Source organism: Alligator mississippiensis, chromosome 15 (assembly GCF_030867095.1).
Source record: "Alligator mississippiensis isolate rAllMis1 chromosome 15, rAllMis1, whole genome shotgun sequence".
NCBI lineage: Eukaryota > Metazoa > Chordata > Crocodylia > Alligatoridae > Alligator > Alligator mississippiensis.
Window position 1 is genome coordinate 7,384,598 of NC_081838.1, and position 13,094 is coordinate 7,397,691.

The 13,094-nt window shown below is 68.3% G+C and overlaps 1 protein-coding gene across 3 annotated transcripts; it reads left to right on the forward strand.

The window, feature by feature from the left end:
• The first annotated feature begins 207 nt into the window (after window positions 1-207).
• On the forward strand, window positions 208-12,761 carry KIF5A (kinesin family member 5A). Of its 3 annotated transcripts, none has more exons than XM_059719247.1 (30): window positions 208-520; window positions 1,431-1,518; window positions 1,734-1,807; window positions 1,965-2,069; window positions 2,528-2,576; window positions 2,700-2,755; window positions 2,934-3,021; window positions 3,385-3,509; window positions 3,646-3,750; window positions 4,005-4,153; window positions 4,400-4,548; window positions 4,701-4,933; window positions 5,109-5,177; window positions 5,251-5,457; window positions 6,041-6,187; window positions 6,366-6,554; window positions 7,107-7,224; window positions 7,307-7,365; window positions 7,528-7,637; window positions 7,717-7,818; window positions 7,990-8,050; window positions 8,133-8,204; window positions 8,633-8,737; window positions 9,246-9,266; window positions 9,892-10,108; window positions 10,814-10,955; window positions 11,168-11,247; window positions 11,459-11,486; window positions 11,642-11,729; window positions 11,958-12,761. In XM_059719247.1, the coding sequence occupies exons 1-29, from the start codon at window positions 392-394 to the stop codon at window positions 11,718-11,720; spliced, it is 3,156 nt and encodes a 1,051-aa protein (XP_059575230.1). In that variant the 5' UTR covers window positions 208-391; the 3' UTR covers window positions 11,721-11,729; window positions 11,958-12,761. The 3 variants fall into 3 exon arrangements, with proteins under 3 accessions (XP_059575230.1, XP_059575231.1, XP_059575232.1); XM_059719248.1 differs by having other exon boundaries at window positions 7,546-7,637; XM_059719249.1 differs by lacking the exon at window positions 9,246-9,266.
• The last annotated feature ends 333 nt before the right edge of the window (window positions 12,762-13,094 follow it).

Genomic DNA, 13,094 nt, shown 5'->3' on the forward strand with positions numbered 1-13,094 from the left:
TCCTGCTGCCTGGGGCGGTCGTGTCCCCCGAAAGTCGGCTCCCCCCCCATCCATGAGTCAGCAGCTGCGGGCTCCGCTCGGGGGAGACGCGGGATCTGCCCCCCCGCCCCCCGTCCGCCTTAAGGACCGCGCCACCTTAAGCCCGGCCCAGCCCGGCCCGGCCCCCAGCGCTGCGGGGAGGGTCTGAGCTCCGCAGCCGCAGCCGCCCGCACTGCGAGCCTGGGAGCCGCTCCGAGCATCACCGCAGCGCCCGGCCCGACCCGACCCGGCCCAGCCCGACCCAACCTGGTCCAGCCCAGCCCGACCCGGTCCAGCCCAGGCCGACCCGACCCGGTCCAGCCCAGCCCAGCCCAGCCCGACCCAGTCCAGCCCGGTCCAGCCCGGTCCAGCCATGACCGAGGCCGCCAACGAGTGCAGCATCAAGGTGCTCTGCCGGTTCCGGCCGCTCAACCAGGCCGAGATCCTGCGCGGGGACCGGTTCCTGCCCGTCTTCCAGGGGGACGACAGCGTGGTCCTGGGGGTGAGTGAGGGGGGCGGCGGCGGGTCCCCCCCGTGCACCGGCTCGGGGTCATTGTTGCAGCCGGGATGGAGCTGGGTGTGGCCGGCCCCCCCCCTCCTCCCCGCAGGCATCCATCACCCCCCCCATGGACATCCACCCTTGCCTGTACCTACCTGCCCCCGCCGGTCCCCCGGGGGGGGGGGCAGGTGCGGGTTGTTTACACAGAGGCGCCGACGCCCTCCCCGCAGCGGCTCGGGCGGGGATCGGGGCCGGACCGGGGAGCCCAGCCGCTCAACCCCACCCCCCCCACTGGGCCAGGATGCGGAGGGATTCCCCCCCCCACACACACACACCCGGGGATCTCGGAGGGGGGATCATGGAGGGGGGGTCTCCCCTGCCCGCTGTCTGGAGCTGTGCCCCCCCCCCAAACCGGGATGTTGCGCCCGGGGCGGCGGCTGCGGCAGAGGCCCCGGCTGTGCCCGCAGCTCCGCCCGGCCTTGCTTTGTCATCCCCCCCACCCCAGGCTGCCCCCTCCAGCCCTGAGCACACCCGGGGGGGTAGGGGCTCCTCCAGCTCTGGGCCCCCCGGCAATGATGGGGGGTGTGGGGAGCTGGAGGGGCTGCAGCCCCGTGGGGGGGGTCGCTGGGGAGCGCCCCCCAAGGCCTGGCGGGGGGGCAGCCACGGCCTCTATTTGCCCTCCCTCCCCCAGGTTTCGCCCGGGGCCGGGCCGGGCGGGGCTCAGGGCCAGCGGCGCGCCGGCTCCAGCACTTGGACAGCTCCCGGGGCCCGTCCACACGGGCAGGGGCTGCGGGTCGGGAGTGAGGGGCGCCGGGGGGGGCAGGGGGCTGCGGTCGGGGGTGAGGGGCACGGGCGCGGCTGCGGGGGGGCAGGGGGCTCTGCCAGCCCTGACGCCCCCTCCCCTGCCCCCCAGGGCAAGCCCTATGTCTTCGACCGCGTCTTCCCCCCCAACACCACGCAGGAGCAGGTTTACCACGCGTGCGCCATGCAGATCGTCAAGGGTGAGGGGGGGTAGGCGCGGAGGGGGCTGGGGTACTTGGTGGGGGCACGATGGGGGCTGCGAGGTGGGGAAGGGTCCAGTCTGGGGCGGGGGGGGGGCAGGGATAGACCAGGTTGTGGGTATGGGGGGCTGATGGGGGAGCCGGGCCCGGGGTGGGGGGGCAAGGCCGGGGGGCTCCGGTCGCAGTATTGACCTTGCCCCCCCCCTCCCCCGCAGACGTGCTGGCTGGGTACAACGGCACCATCTTCGCCTACGGGCAGACCTCGTCAGGGAAGACCCACACCATGGAGGTAGGGCCAGGGCAGCGCTGGAGCGGGTCCCGCGCGGGGCAGGGGCAGGGGCTGCGGTCGGGAGTTGGGGGGGATGATGCCCCTCTGCTGCGGGTCGTGGCAGAGGGAGTCTGGGGGGTCCCGGGAGCCCGCCGGTCCCAGCCCGCGCTGCCCGCAGGGGAAGCTCCATGACCCGCAGCAGATGGGCATCATCCCCCGCATCGCCCGCGACATCTTCAACCACATCTACGCCATGGACGAGAACCTCGAGTTCCACATCAAGGTGCCGCTTGGGGGGCCCTGGAGGGCGGGGGGCCCAAACCCTCGGGGGGGGGTGGCAGTCGCTTCTCCTGGTGGAGTCAGCCCAAGCTGGGGGCGCTGGGAGCTGCTTTGGGGGGTCCCTGGGTGCTGGTTGGAGAGGGCTGGGGGGTGTCTGTGGGGATGCCTGGGAGGGGCTAGGGATAATTGGGGGGAGGCTGGGGGGCCCTGGGCACCAATTACAGAGAGCTCGGGGGTATGAGGGAGCTGGAGGGGAGGCCCTGGGAGGGGCTTGGCATCTCTGGGAGCTCTTTTGGGGGGTCCCTGGGCACTGGGGTGGGTGCAGGGGGGTCCTGGGGATCTGTTGGAGAGGGCTGGGGGTGTCTGGGAGCTGGGGGGGGCGGTCCCTGGGAGGGGCTGGGAGGTCGCTGGGCACTGGCTAGACCCCCCCCTCCACAGCCCTGTCTTCCCCACCCCCCACAGGTTTCCTACTTTGAGATCTACCTGGACAAAATCCGGGACCTGCTGGATGGTGAGTGGGGTGGGGCGGTGGGGGCCGTGGTCCTGGGCTCAGGCTGGGCAGGAAGCTGGGGCTGGGGCTGCTCCACGGCCCCCCCAACCCACGGCCACAGCTCTGCTCTCCTCCCCCCTCCAGTGACCAAGACCAATTTGTCGGTGCATGAGGACAAGAACCGGGTGCCCTATGTCAAGGTGTGCAGGATGGGGCATGGGCAGGGGCAGGGGGAGGCTGGGGGGGCTGGAGGTGCTGCCCCCCTGGAGCAGGAGGGCTGTGGCTGTCCTGGGCCCCTGGGGCTGGGGGCTCTGGCCCCTTGGGGGGGGTGGGGGGGCTCGCACCTGTAGCCCCCCCTGACACTGCCCCCCCCCCCAGGGCTGCACCGAGCGCTTTGTGTCCAGCCCTGAGGAAATCCTAGATGTGATCGATGAGGGCAAGTCCAACCGCCACGTGGCTGTCACCAGTGAGCACAGGGACCCCCAGCTGGGGGATGGGGGTGGGGGACCCTAGCCTGAGGAGGGGGTCTGTGTGGTTTGGCAGGGTCCCTGGGGGGAGTCTGTGGCATGGGTGGGTTGGAGGGGCTGGGGGCTCTGAGCCCAGGGTGGGGGGGATCTGTGTCCCATGTCCCACGCCCCATGTCCTGTCTCATGTCCTGTGTTGTGTGTCCCATGCCCCACATCTCACACCCCATTACCTGTGGCCCATGCCCCACGTGCCATCATGTGCCCTGTGTCCCACGCCCCATGTCCTGTGGCCTAATATGCCATGTCGTGTGCCCTGTGTCCCACGGCCCACACCTCACGCCCCACACCGCGTGTCCCTGCAGACATGAACGAGCACAGCTCACGCAGCCACAGCATCTTCCTCATCAACATCAAGCAGGAGAACGTGGAGACGGAGCAGAAGCTCAGCGGGAAGCTCTACCTGGTCGACCTGGCCGGCAGCGAGAAGGTGCGGGTGGGGGGCCTGCGACAGTCCCCGGATGCCTGAGTTCCAGGCCTCCAGTTTGCCTCTTGGGGGACCCTCAGCCAGGCCTGGGGCTGTATGTGGGTGGGGGCTGGCCCTAAGTAACTGTCCCCCTGTGCAGGTCAGCAAGACGGGGGCTGAGGGGGCCGTGCTGGATGAGGCCAAGAACATCAACAAGTCGCTGTCGGCGCTCGGGAACGTCATCTCAGCCCTGGCCGAGGGCACGGTGAGGCCCCACCCTGCCCCAGGACCTCCGTCTGCCCTGAGCTCCTGAATACCCCTGACCCCCCACCTCCCAGCCTCCTGAGACCCCCTGCCCCCACCCCTCTGACCCCCCTCAGGCCCCCAGACCTACCCTGGCCCAGCCACAGACCCTGCTACTGCCTCTGAAGCCCCCTAAGTCCCTGCCCCATCTCCCTTCCACACCCTCTCTCGGGGGGGCTCTGAGGGCCCCCTGACCCTCCACTCCCTCCCCTGCAGAAGGCCTACGTGCCTTACCGGGACAGCAAGATGACGCGGATCCTGCAGGACTCGTTGGGTGGGAATTGCCGCACAACCATGTTCATCTGCTGTTCCCCGTCCAGCTACAACGATGCCGAGACCAAGTCCACCCTCATGTTTGGCCAGCGGTAACCGGGGGGCAGAGGTCAGGGGTCAGAGGCTGCAGCCCCTTCTGGGCTTCCCCCAGGGGGAGGGAGGGGTCTCCAGGATCCCCCCCAGGTCACAGGATTGGACCCTGTGGGGTTGGGACATGGCTGCAAAGAAGTGGGGTCCCGGGTGGGGAGGTCAAGCAGCTGGTGAAGGGATGGAGAGGCTGGGGTGGGGAACCCAGGCATTCGGGAGTGAGGTCACCCCTGCCCCGTGTGACCCCCCAGGGCCAAGACCATCAAGAACACAGCATCGGTGAACCTGGAGCTGACGGCAGAGCAGTGGAAGAAGAAGTATGAGAAGGAGAAGGAGAAGAACAAGACGCTGAAGGAAACTGTGGGCAAGCTGGAGACTGAGCTCAGCCGCTGGCGCAGTGGTGAGGCCCAGGGGACCCAGGCGTTCAGGGTGCCCAGCTGCTGGAGGGATGGTGATGCCAGGGTGGAGAACCCAGGCAACCAGGCGGTCTCCAAGGCTGGGCTGTTGCTGTGATGCCTGCTGTGGGGGATAACCAGCCCCTGCCACCCCCAGGGGAGAACGTGCCAGAGACGGAGCAGCTGAGTGAGGAGGAGGCCACGCCGGAGCCAGAGGTTGCAGATGAAACCGGGACGGAGACCGGGACCGGGGTGGAGGAACCGGGGCTGGACAACAGGAACGGGGTGGTGCCAGCGACCGCCACTTCACTGGTGGTACGCATCGCCGACGATGAGCGGCGCAAGTACGAGGAGCAGATCCGGCGCCTCTACCGCCAGCTGGATGACAAGGTGCCCCCTGCCCCCACCCCTGGTCCCCTTCCACGGGACCCCCACCCCAGGGCACTGCCCCCAGCCCATACCCTGCCAGGCCTCTTGTGCCCCTCCCCAGCTATGTGGGGCCCCCGATGTCCCTCGGAGCTCCTGGAGGAGCCGGGGGGGCACTGATCCTTGCCCTGTGCCCCAGGACGAGGAGATCAACCAGCAGAGCCAGCTCCTGGAGAAGCTCAAGCAGCAGATGCTGGACCAGGAGGAGGTGAGAGGCCGCGGGGGCTTGGGGCGGTTGTGGGGGGCTGTTGCAGACCCCCTGACCTGATCTCTCTGCACAGCTGCTAGTGTCAACACGCGGGGACGGGGAGCGGGTGCAGCGGGAGCTGGGGCGGCTGCAGGCCGAGAACGAGGCAGCCAAGGCGGAGGTGCGTGAGGTGCTGCAGGCGCTGGAGGAGCTGGCACTCAGCTACGACCAGAAGGCGCAGGAGGCGGCCGACAGCGGGCAGCAGAACCAGCGCCTGCTGGACGAGCTGGCCCAGAAAGTGGTGAGCTGTGGGGGGGAGGGGGCGACCTCTGACCTCTGCCCACATCACCCTGACACCTGCTCCTATTGCTCATCTACCCTAACCCCTGCGCTCTGTACCCCTCTGATCTCTGGACCCATCACTCTGACCCCTTGCACTCTGATCCCTGACCCTTGTACCCTGACCCCTGCACCCATCACCCTGCCTCCCATCACCTTGACCCCTGCCCCCTGTGCCTGTCACCCTGAGCTCTGCACCCATCACCTGCCACTGACCCCTGCATCCCGACCCCTGCACTCTGTAGTCCTCTGACCTCTGCACCCACCACCCTGACCTCTCTGCACCCTGACCCAGCATCTGCACCCATGCCCTGTCCCCCACCTCTAGTTGCTGCACCCCCTGCCCCTGATTCCCCACCCTGCCCCCTACCCCCCATTCCTGGTCCCCACACCCCTGTACCCCTGGCACACCTGACCTTTGCCCCCACTGCCCCATGCACCAGCCTATGCCCGCGTAACCCCTGGGTTCTCTGCCTGCACGGGAGGGACCATGGGGGGGTGGGATCTGGGGGATCTGCAGACCCCCGAGCTGCCCCCACTTCCAGGCTGCCACACTGTCGCTGGAGACGGAGCTGCAGCGGCTGCAGGACCTGGGCGCGCAGCAGCGCAAGAGGGCGGCTGAGGTGCTCAATGGGCTCATGAAGGACCTGAGCGAGTTCAGCCTCATCGTGGGCAACGGCGAGATCAAGCTGGTGAGGGCAGGCGGGGGGCACGGGCAGGGGGCAAAGGGAGGTGTTTGCAGTGCATGACGGGGTCCCCACAGCCTCCCCCCTCCCCCCCGCCTCCAGGTAGGGGTGGGGTGGACATGGAGGTGGGCTGGGCACACGGCTGGGGGGTCCTCCTGGCTGACCCCTTCGGCTGGGCTGGCAGCCGGTGGAGGTGAGCGGGGCCATCGAGGAGGAGTTTGCCGTGGCGCGGCTCTACATCAGCAAGATCAAGTCGGAGGTGAAGTCGGTGGTGAAGCGGTGCCGGCAGCTCGAGGGGCTGCAGCTTGAGTGCCACCGCAAGATGGAGGTCACCGCCCGCGAGCTCTCCGCCTGCCAGCTGCTCATCTCCCAGGTGGGCTGGGCGCTGTCGCCAAGGGGCGTTGCCAGGGCTGTGGGGCATTGTCAGGGTCAGGAGGTGTTGCTAAGGGCTGTTGCCAGGGGATGGTGAGGTGTGACTAGGCCTAGGGGTGTTGCTGAGGGCTGTTGCCATGGGGTGCTGGGGTGTTGCCAAGGCTGTGGAGGGTTGCTAGGGCCAGAGGGTGTTGCCAAGGGGTGTTGCCATGCAGCGGTGGGGTGTTGCTAGGGCTGTGGAAAGTTGCTAGGCCCAGAGCTTGTTGCCGAGGGGTGCTGCCATGGGGTGGTGGGGTGTTGCCACGGCTGTGGAGGATGGCTAGGGCCAGAAAGTGTTGCCAGGGCTGTGGAGGGCTGCTAGGGGCTGTTGCCAGGGCTAGAGGGCATTGCCATGGGGCAGTGGGGTGTTGCTGTGAAGCATTACCAGGGTCATGGAGTGTTGCTAAGGGACGTTACCATGGGAGGTTGGGAGCTGGGGACAGTCGCCAGGGCGGTTGCCGGGGCAGTGGTTGCCAGGGCGGTCGCTAGGGCTGACCTGCCTGCCCGCCTGCAGCACGAGGCCAAGATCCGGTCGCTGACCGAGTACATGCAGAGCGTGGAGCTGAAGAAGCGGCACCTGGAGGACTCCTACGACAACCTCAGCGAGGAGCTGGCCCGGCTGCAGGCCCAAGGTGCCTGGGCAGGGGGGGCGGCCAGGCACTGGGGGTGGGGGGCAGCTGGGCACTTCCCCCCTGACCTCATCTGTGTCCGCAGAGACGGCACATGAGAAGGAGAAGGAGCAGGACATCGCCCAGGACAAGGAGGATGCCAAGGTGGGGGCAGGCCCGTGGCCCCCCAACCCATTGTGCCCCATGAGTGGGCACGAGCCGGGGGGCAGGCATGGGCGAGCTGGGTGTGATGATCAGTGCATGCGGGGTGGGGGGTCCAGGCTGGGGTCTGGGGGTCCAGGCCGGCTGTGACGGGGGTGCCCGCAGGGCGCGGTGGAGCTGCAGCTGGAGTGCCAGCGCGAGGCCCATCACAAGCAGCTGGCGCGGTTGCGCGACGAGATCAACGAGAAGCAGAAGGTCATCGACGAGCTCAAGGAGTGAGTGACCACCCGACCCCCCGGGCTGGGCACGGCGGGCAGGCCCCAGCCCCCCCTGACCGACCCTCCCTGCCCGCAGCCTGAACCAGAAGCTGGAGCTGGAGCTGGAGAAGCTTCGCGCCGACTACGAGAAGCTCAAGAGCGAGGAGCAGGAGAAGGCTGGGCGGCTGCAGGAGCTGACGTGAGCCCCCTCGGACCCCCCAGGGCAGCCCCACCTCCCCTGGCCCAGCCACCCCCAGCTCCTTTCTCCCAGGGTGCAGCCCCCTGCCCGTAAAGCCTGGGCTGTGCCCCCCCAGGTGCTGTGCCCCAGCCCCGTGCCTGCGGGGAGCTGACACCCGCCCTGTTCCCCCAGATTTCTGTACGAGCGCCATGAGCAGTCCAAGCAGGACCTCAAGGGGCTGGAGGAGACCGTGGTGAGTACCCCCTAGCCCCCTTCCCACCCCAGGGTCTGCGTGGGGGGGCTCTGCCCCCCTGACCCCCATCCATCTGCTCCAGGCCCGTGAGCTCCAGACCCTTCACAACCTTCGCAAGCTGTTCGTTCAAGACGTCACGACTCGAGTCAAGAAAGTGAGTGACTCCCTGGCCCCCCCAGCCCCTCCCCACGGCCCCCAGCCCACCCATCACAGGTCCTGACACCCACCCCCAGCATAGCCTTGCCCCCTCGACCTCTGCCTGCACCCTAGTGCAGCCCTGCACCTCCCAGCCCATCCCTCCCAGCCTCACCGCCCCCCGCCTCCAGCCATGTGCCCCCACCACTGCTTTCAGCCCCCTGCCCTGCTCTGGGCAGCCCCATCTGCACCCCCCGTGCCAACCTGCTGCTCAGAGGCTGAGACCGGGCCAACACATCGCACGTGCGGCCTCAGAGCAGACCCAGGCATTGTCCAGGCTGGGGGGGGGCACTGCTGGCACTTGCCCGCCGCCCCCTCTCATGCTCAGAGGGGCCCGTGGGGGGGCAGGCCCGGCCCCCTGAGCCCTGCCCCCCCATGCACCCCCAGAGCGCGGAGATGGAGCCCGAGGACAGTGGGGGGCCCCACTCCCAGAAGCAGAAGATTTCCTTTCTTGAGAACAACCTGGAGCAGCTTACAAAGGTTCACAAGCAGGTGGGTGCTGGGGAGGCCCAGGGGGGGCTGTGGGGGCAGGGGCAGGTGCCAGCGCCAGGGTCATGCCCCCGCCATCCATCTGTCTGCATCTCCAGAGTCACCATGTTTGCTGCTTTTTGCCCACCTCCCATGCCTGGACCCCCCCAGCTGCCCAGCCCGTGCCCCCCCTGCTTCATGCCCACCCCAGATAGAGCCCCCCCAGGCACTGCCCCTCTCCTTGTGCCCCCCGGGCAACCCCTGCCCCTCTGGCAGCCTGGGTGGGTGAATATGTGGGGGGAGGACCCTGCCTGCCCCACCATGTCTGTCTGTCCACCCATCCCTGTCTGTCCTGCCCCCCTCATTCCAGCCTCATTCTACCCCTGCCCCCCCCCCCAGCCGCATGGCATGGGGGAGGCCAGGTGGGGGTGGGGGGGGGCGCCCAGTGCCAGCCCGGGTGGGGGGTTGTCCGTGGGTGCTGCCCCCTGTTGAGTGTCCACTCTGTGCCCTCTCGCCCTCGCTGCCTCCCTAGCTGGATCTCTGGGTCTCCAAGGTACCGTACCCCCCCCAGCAGGGCCGGGCCGGCAGGACACGTGTGTGAGCCCCCCCTCCATGCCCCCTGGACCCTCCCCCCTTCCCTGAGGCCTGGCTGCCAGCCCCCCCCCCAGCCCCCCTTCTTCCCCTCCTTCCCCAGCTGGGGCAGCCTGGGCTGGGGGGGTGCCCAGCACACGCATGCACACGTGTGTGCCCACGCCTGTTTCCTATGATGCAAATGGGCCCCCCCATCTCACTGCCTCTGGCTGCGCCCCCCCTTGCTTCCGCTCACCCCCCACCCCTGAGCTGCTGCTACCCCCTGCCCCGTGCCCACTGCCTGCTGCCTGCCACCCGGGGGGCGGCATGGGGGTGCTCCGGGTGTCCCCCCCAGTCCCACAGAGAAGGGCTGGCCTGGCTCCACGGTGCTGGGGGGGGCAGGGAGGAGGGCCCGCCATGTCAATGGGGGTCTCGGCGAGGACCTGTGCACAGAGAGGGGCTGTTGCTTGGGTTGGAGGGGAGGGGGCTTTACCACCCCTCTCAGCCCCCACAGGGCAGGAGCCCTCCTGCCCCAGGTCACCGGGGTGTGGGGGGGGCAGCGCCCCGTGCCCCTGCGCCCGCCCACGCCTGGTGCCCTTGCGGCCCAGCTGGTTCGTGACAATGCAGATCTGCGCTGCGAGCTTCCAAAGCTGGAGAAACGACTTCGCGCTACGGCTGAGCGAGTCCGGGCCCTGGAGGGCGCATTGAGGGAGGCCAAGGAGGGTGCCATGAAGGACAAGCGCCGCTACCAGCAGGAGGTCGACCGCATCAAGGAGGCCGTGCGCTACAAGGGTGCCACCCGGCGTGGCCACAACGCCCACATCGGTGCGGGGGGGGGAGGGGTGTGGCACTGGGGCCTGCGAGCACAGACGTGCATGTGCTGGTGCTGCAAGTGTGCATGCAGGTGTGTGTGTGTGTGCACCTGAGACGGGGTGCATGAGTGCCTCCATGTATGTGTGTGGGTGTGTACACGTGTGTCCAAGAGCTTGGGTCTGGGTGTGAGTGTGTGTAGAGATGTGTGTGCCCAACAGGGGGTGCACAACTGCATGCGTGTGTGTACACGCAGCCCTGAGAGTGTGCTTCATGGGGGGGGGTGAGTGCTTCCATGTATATGTGCATGTACACGTGTGTCCAAGGGTTTGGTTGTGGGTCTGAGTGCCCCACGGTGCGTGCCCAACTGCCTCCATGTGGGGGCGTGTACACGTGCACAGGTGTGGGTTTGAGGGCTCGGGAGAGGGCCTGGGTGTGCAACAAGTGGTTGTAGATAGGTGTGTGGGCAGGGAGGGATGGGGGGGTGCAAGGTGGTATCCACAGTTGTGCACACGTGTGTGCATTGTGGGGCGTGTAGGAAGTTGTAGGCATGTGCCTGCATGGGGGTGGGCATGCATACATGCACTATGGCATGCGTGTGCGGAGAAGAGGCGGGGGGGCGGGCCTGAGGGTGGAGGCACATGGTGCACGCATGTCCTTGCGCACGTGTGCGCGTGCCCGAGGTCCTGGGCTGGGGCTGAGGCTGCTGTCGCTCCACAGCCAAGCCGGTGCGGCCAGGGCACTTCCCCGTGGCGTCGCCCACCAGCCCCTTCGGGCGCCACCCCGAGTGTGTCAGCTACAGTAACAGCCTCTTCCAGAGCTACCAGCCTGGCGCTCCCCCCAGCACCACCGCCGACGCCTAGTGAGTGCCCCCGGACTGCCCCACGCTGCCCCAGCCCCCCACCCCGAGACCCCTCCCCAGCACCACTGCCATTGGGACCCCCCTGGATTGCTGCCCCCCATCCAGCCCTGCAGACCGTGGGATGGGGGTAGGGGGGCAGCCAGGAGCCTGCCCAGGGTAATGGGGGGGGTGACACCCCACCCGCCCTGACACCTTTGTCCCCACCGCCCCAGCTTTGCCAGCGTCTCCTCAGGCAGCTCCAGCTCCGCCAGCGCCACCTTGGCCGCCTACCAGCAGCTCAACGTGGATAATGGTGAGGGAGGGCATGACTGGGCTGGGGGGCAGGATGGGATTGGAGTGGGGGCAGTCTCAGCACCTTTGGGAGCTCCAGAGGCTGGCTTCAGGCCCACTTGGCCCAGTGTGTCCCAGTTCAGCCTAGTTCATCCCAGTCCAACCCAGCCTGGCAGGGCCAGTGAGTACTCCCCCCTGCCTACCTCCCACACTGCTGCTTCTCCCCCCTGCAGGGAACGCCACAGACATCAATGACAACAGGTGAGTGTGGGGGGGGGCAGCATGGGGGAGGCTGGGGTGCCCCCCCTGCAGCTGGGGGGCTCTGCCTAGCCTCCCATGGGGGTTTGCGGGGCAGTGTCCATGGGGTGGGGTGTGGGTGCCCCCCAGCAGAGCTGACTCCCTTCCCCTGCCTGCAGAAGCGACCTGCCGTGCGGCTGTGAGGCCGAGGAGCAGGCCAAGCTCTTCCCCCTGCACCAGGAGGCAGCAGCGAGCTAATGGCGCTAGGTACTGCCCCCCATACTGCCCCCCTGCACCCCATACTGCCCCCCCACCCCTTCCCCTCCTGCCCCTGGGGAGGACCCCACATCCTCTCTGCTCCCTGCCACAGAGTCACCTCCCTCCGTCCCCGCCCTTCATGGGCTGCATGTCCCAGGGCGGGAGGGGGGGTCTGGATGTCCTGGGCGAGGGGGGTTGGGTGCCCGTGGGCCTGTCTCATGTCCCCCTCCCCCACAGGTCCCCACCAGCCGAGGCCTCCGCATGCCGCCACTGCTGCCGTGTCCTGTGTCCTGCTCCGTGTCCCGTGTCGTGTCCGGCTGCTGCTCACGCTCGCTCTGCGCCCCCACCCCCACACGGCGCGGCTGGGGGGGCAGCCCCTGGTGGGGTGAGGGGGGCATGGGGGCTGTGCCTGGCCTGGAAGCGGGCACCATGGGAGCCCCCTACCCCCCCTCGGCCCCCCTTGATTTATCAATGCCTTAAGCAGACGTCATGGTGAATGTCCAGGGCTGGATCAGGCCCCCCACCCCAATTCCCCACCCCCCACTTGGGGTGTCTCAATGTGGGGGGGGCTGCCACCTTGATTCTCCTTGACTTCTCCCCCCCAAGGGAGCTTAGGGGGGCTGGGAAGGTCCCTGGAGCTCGGGGGGGGGCAACCCCCCCATTCTGAATTATCCTGGGGGGGTCCAATCCCTGGTTTAACACGAGGCTCGAACCCTCAACGCTTGAAGCTGCTACATCCCCGTCACCCCGAGCGCCCCCCACCCCGGGCTGCGCTCCCTGTGTGTCCCCCATCCTGTCGCCACTTCCGATTCACCCAGAGCAGAGCTGGGGGGTGGTTGGGGGGGGGGGGTCATCTCCAGGCCCTGGGCATGAGCAGACCCGGGGCCCAGCTCCCCCTTGCTCTCCCCCCCCACCGCCGGCCCGTGTGCTGGGATCACACCAAATGTTGCATGTTGGACTCCCACGAGTGTTTATTTAAGCAGGAATTATAATCGTTGTCACCGTCATAGTACACCAATAAAGGAAACCAGTCGAACAGCCCCGGTGCCGCGTCTTGTGGGGACTTGGAGGGGCTGGGGCAGGGGCCGGGCTGGGTTCAGACAGCGCCTGGTGCGCTGGGGCCAGCCCAGGGGAGTGGGGGGCTCCCCAGTGCGGGGTGGGGCTGGGGGCGGGCAAGCCGCGGTATGAAAGGCCAGCTCTGCCCCTTGTGCCTCAGTTTTCCCAGCTGTGAAATGGATCTGGAGGGCTCTGGGTGTGGTGGGAGGGGGCGGGGGCAGGAGGGGCATCTCCGGCTCTCACTGTGCCCTCCCTCCCTGAGGAGTCATCGTCCCCCAAATTGGGGAATGACACCTGGGCACATCTGGACATGGCGCT

Excerpts from the sequence above, each read along its gene's own strand:
- KIF5A (XM_059719247.1), top strand. The coding sequence starts at position 392 with ATGACCGAGGCCGCCAACGAGTGCAGCATCAAGGTGCTCTGCCGGTTC. Across the intron at positions 521-1,430 it reads ACGACAGCGTGGTCCTGGGG|GGCAAGCCCTATGTCTTCGA; the intron begins GTGAGTGAGGGG and ends CCTGCCCCCCAG. Across the intron at positions 2,577-2,699 it reads AATCCGGGACCTGCTGGATG|TGACCAAGACCAATTTGTCG; the intron begins GTGAGTGGGGTG and ends TCCCCCCTCCAG.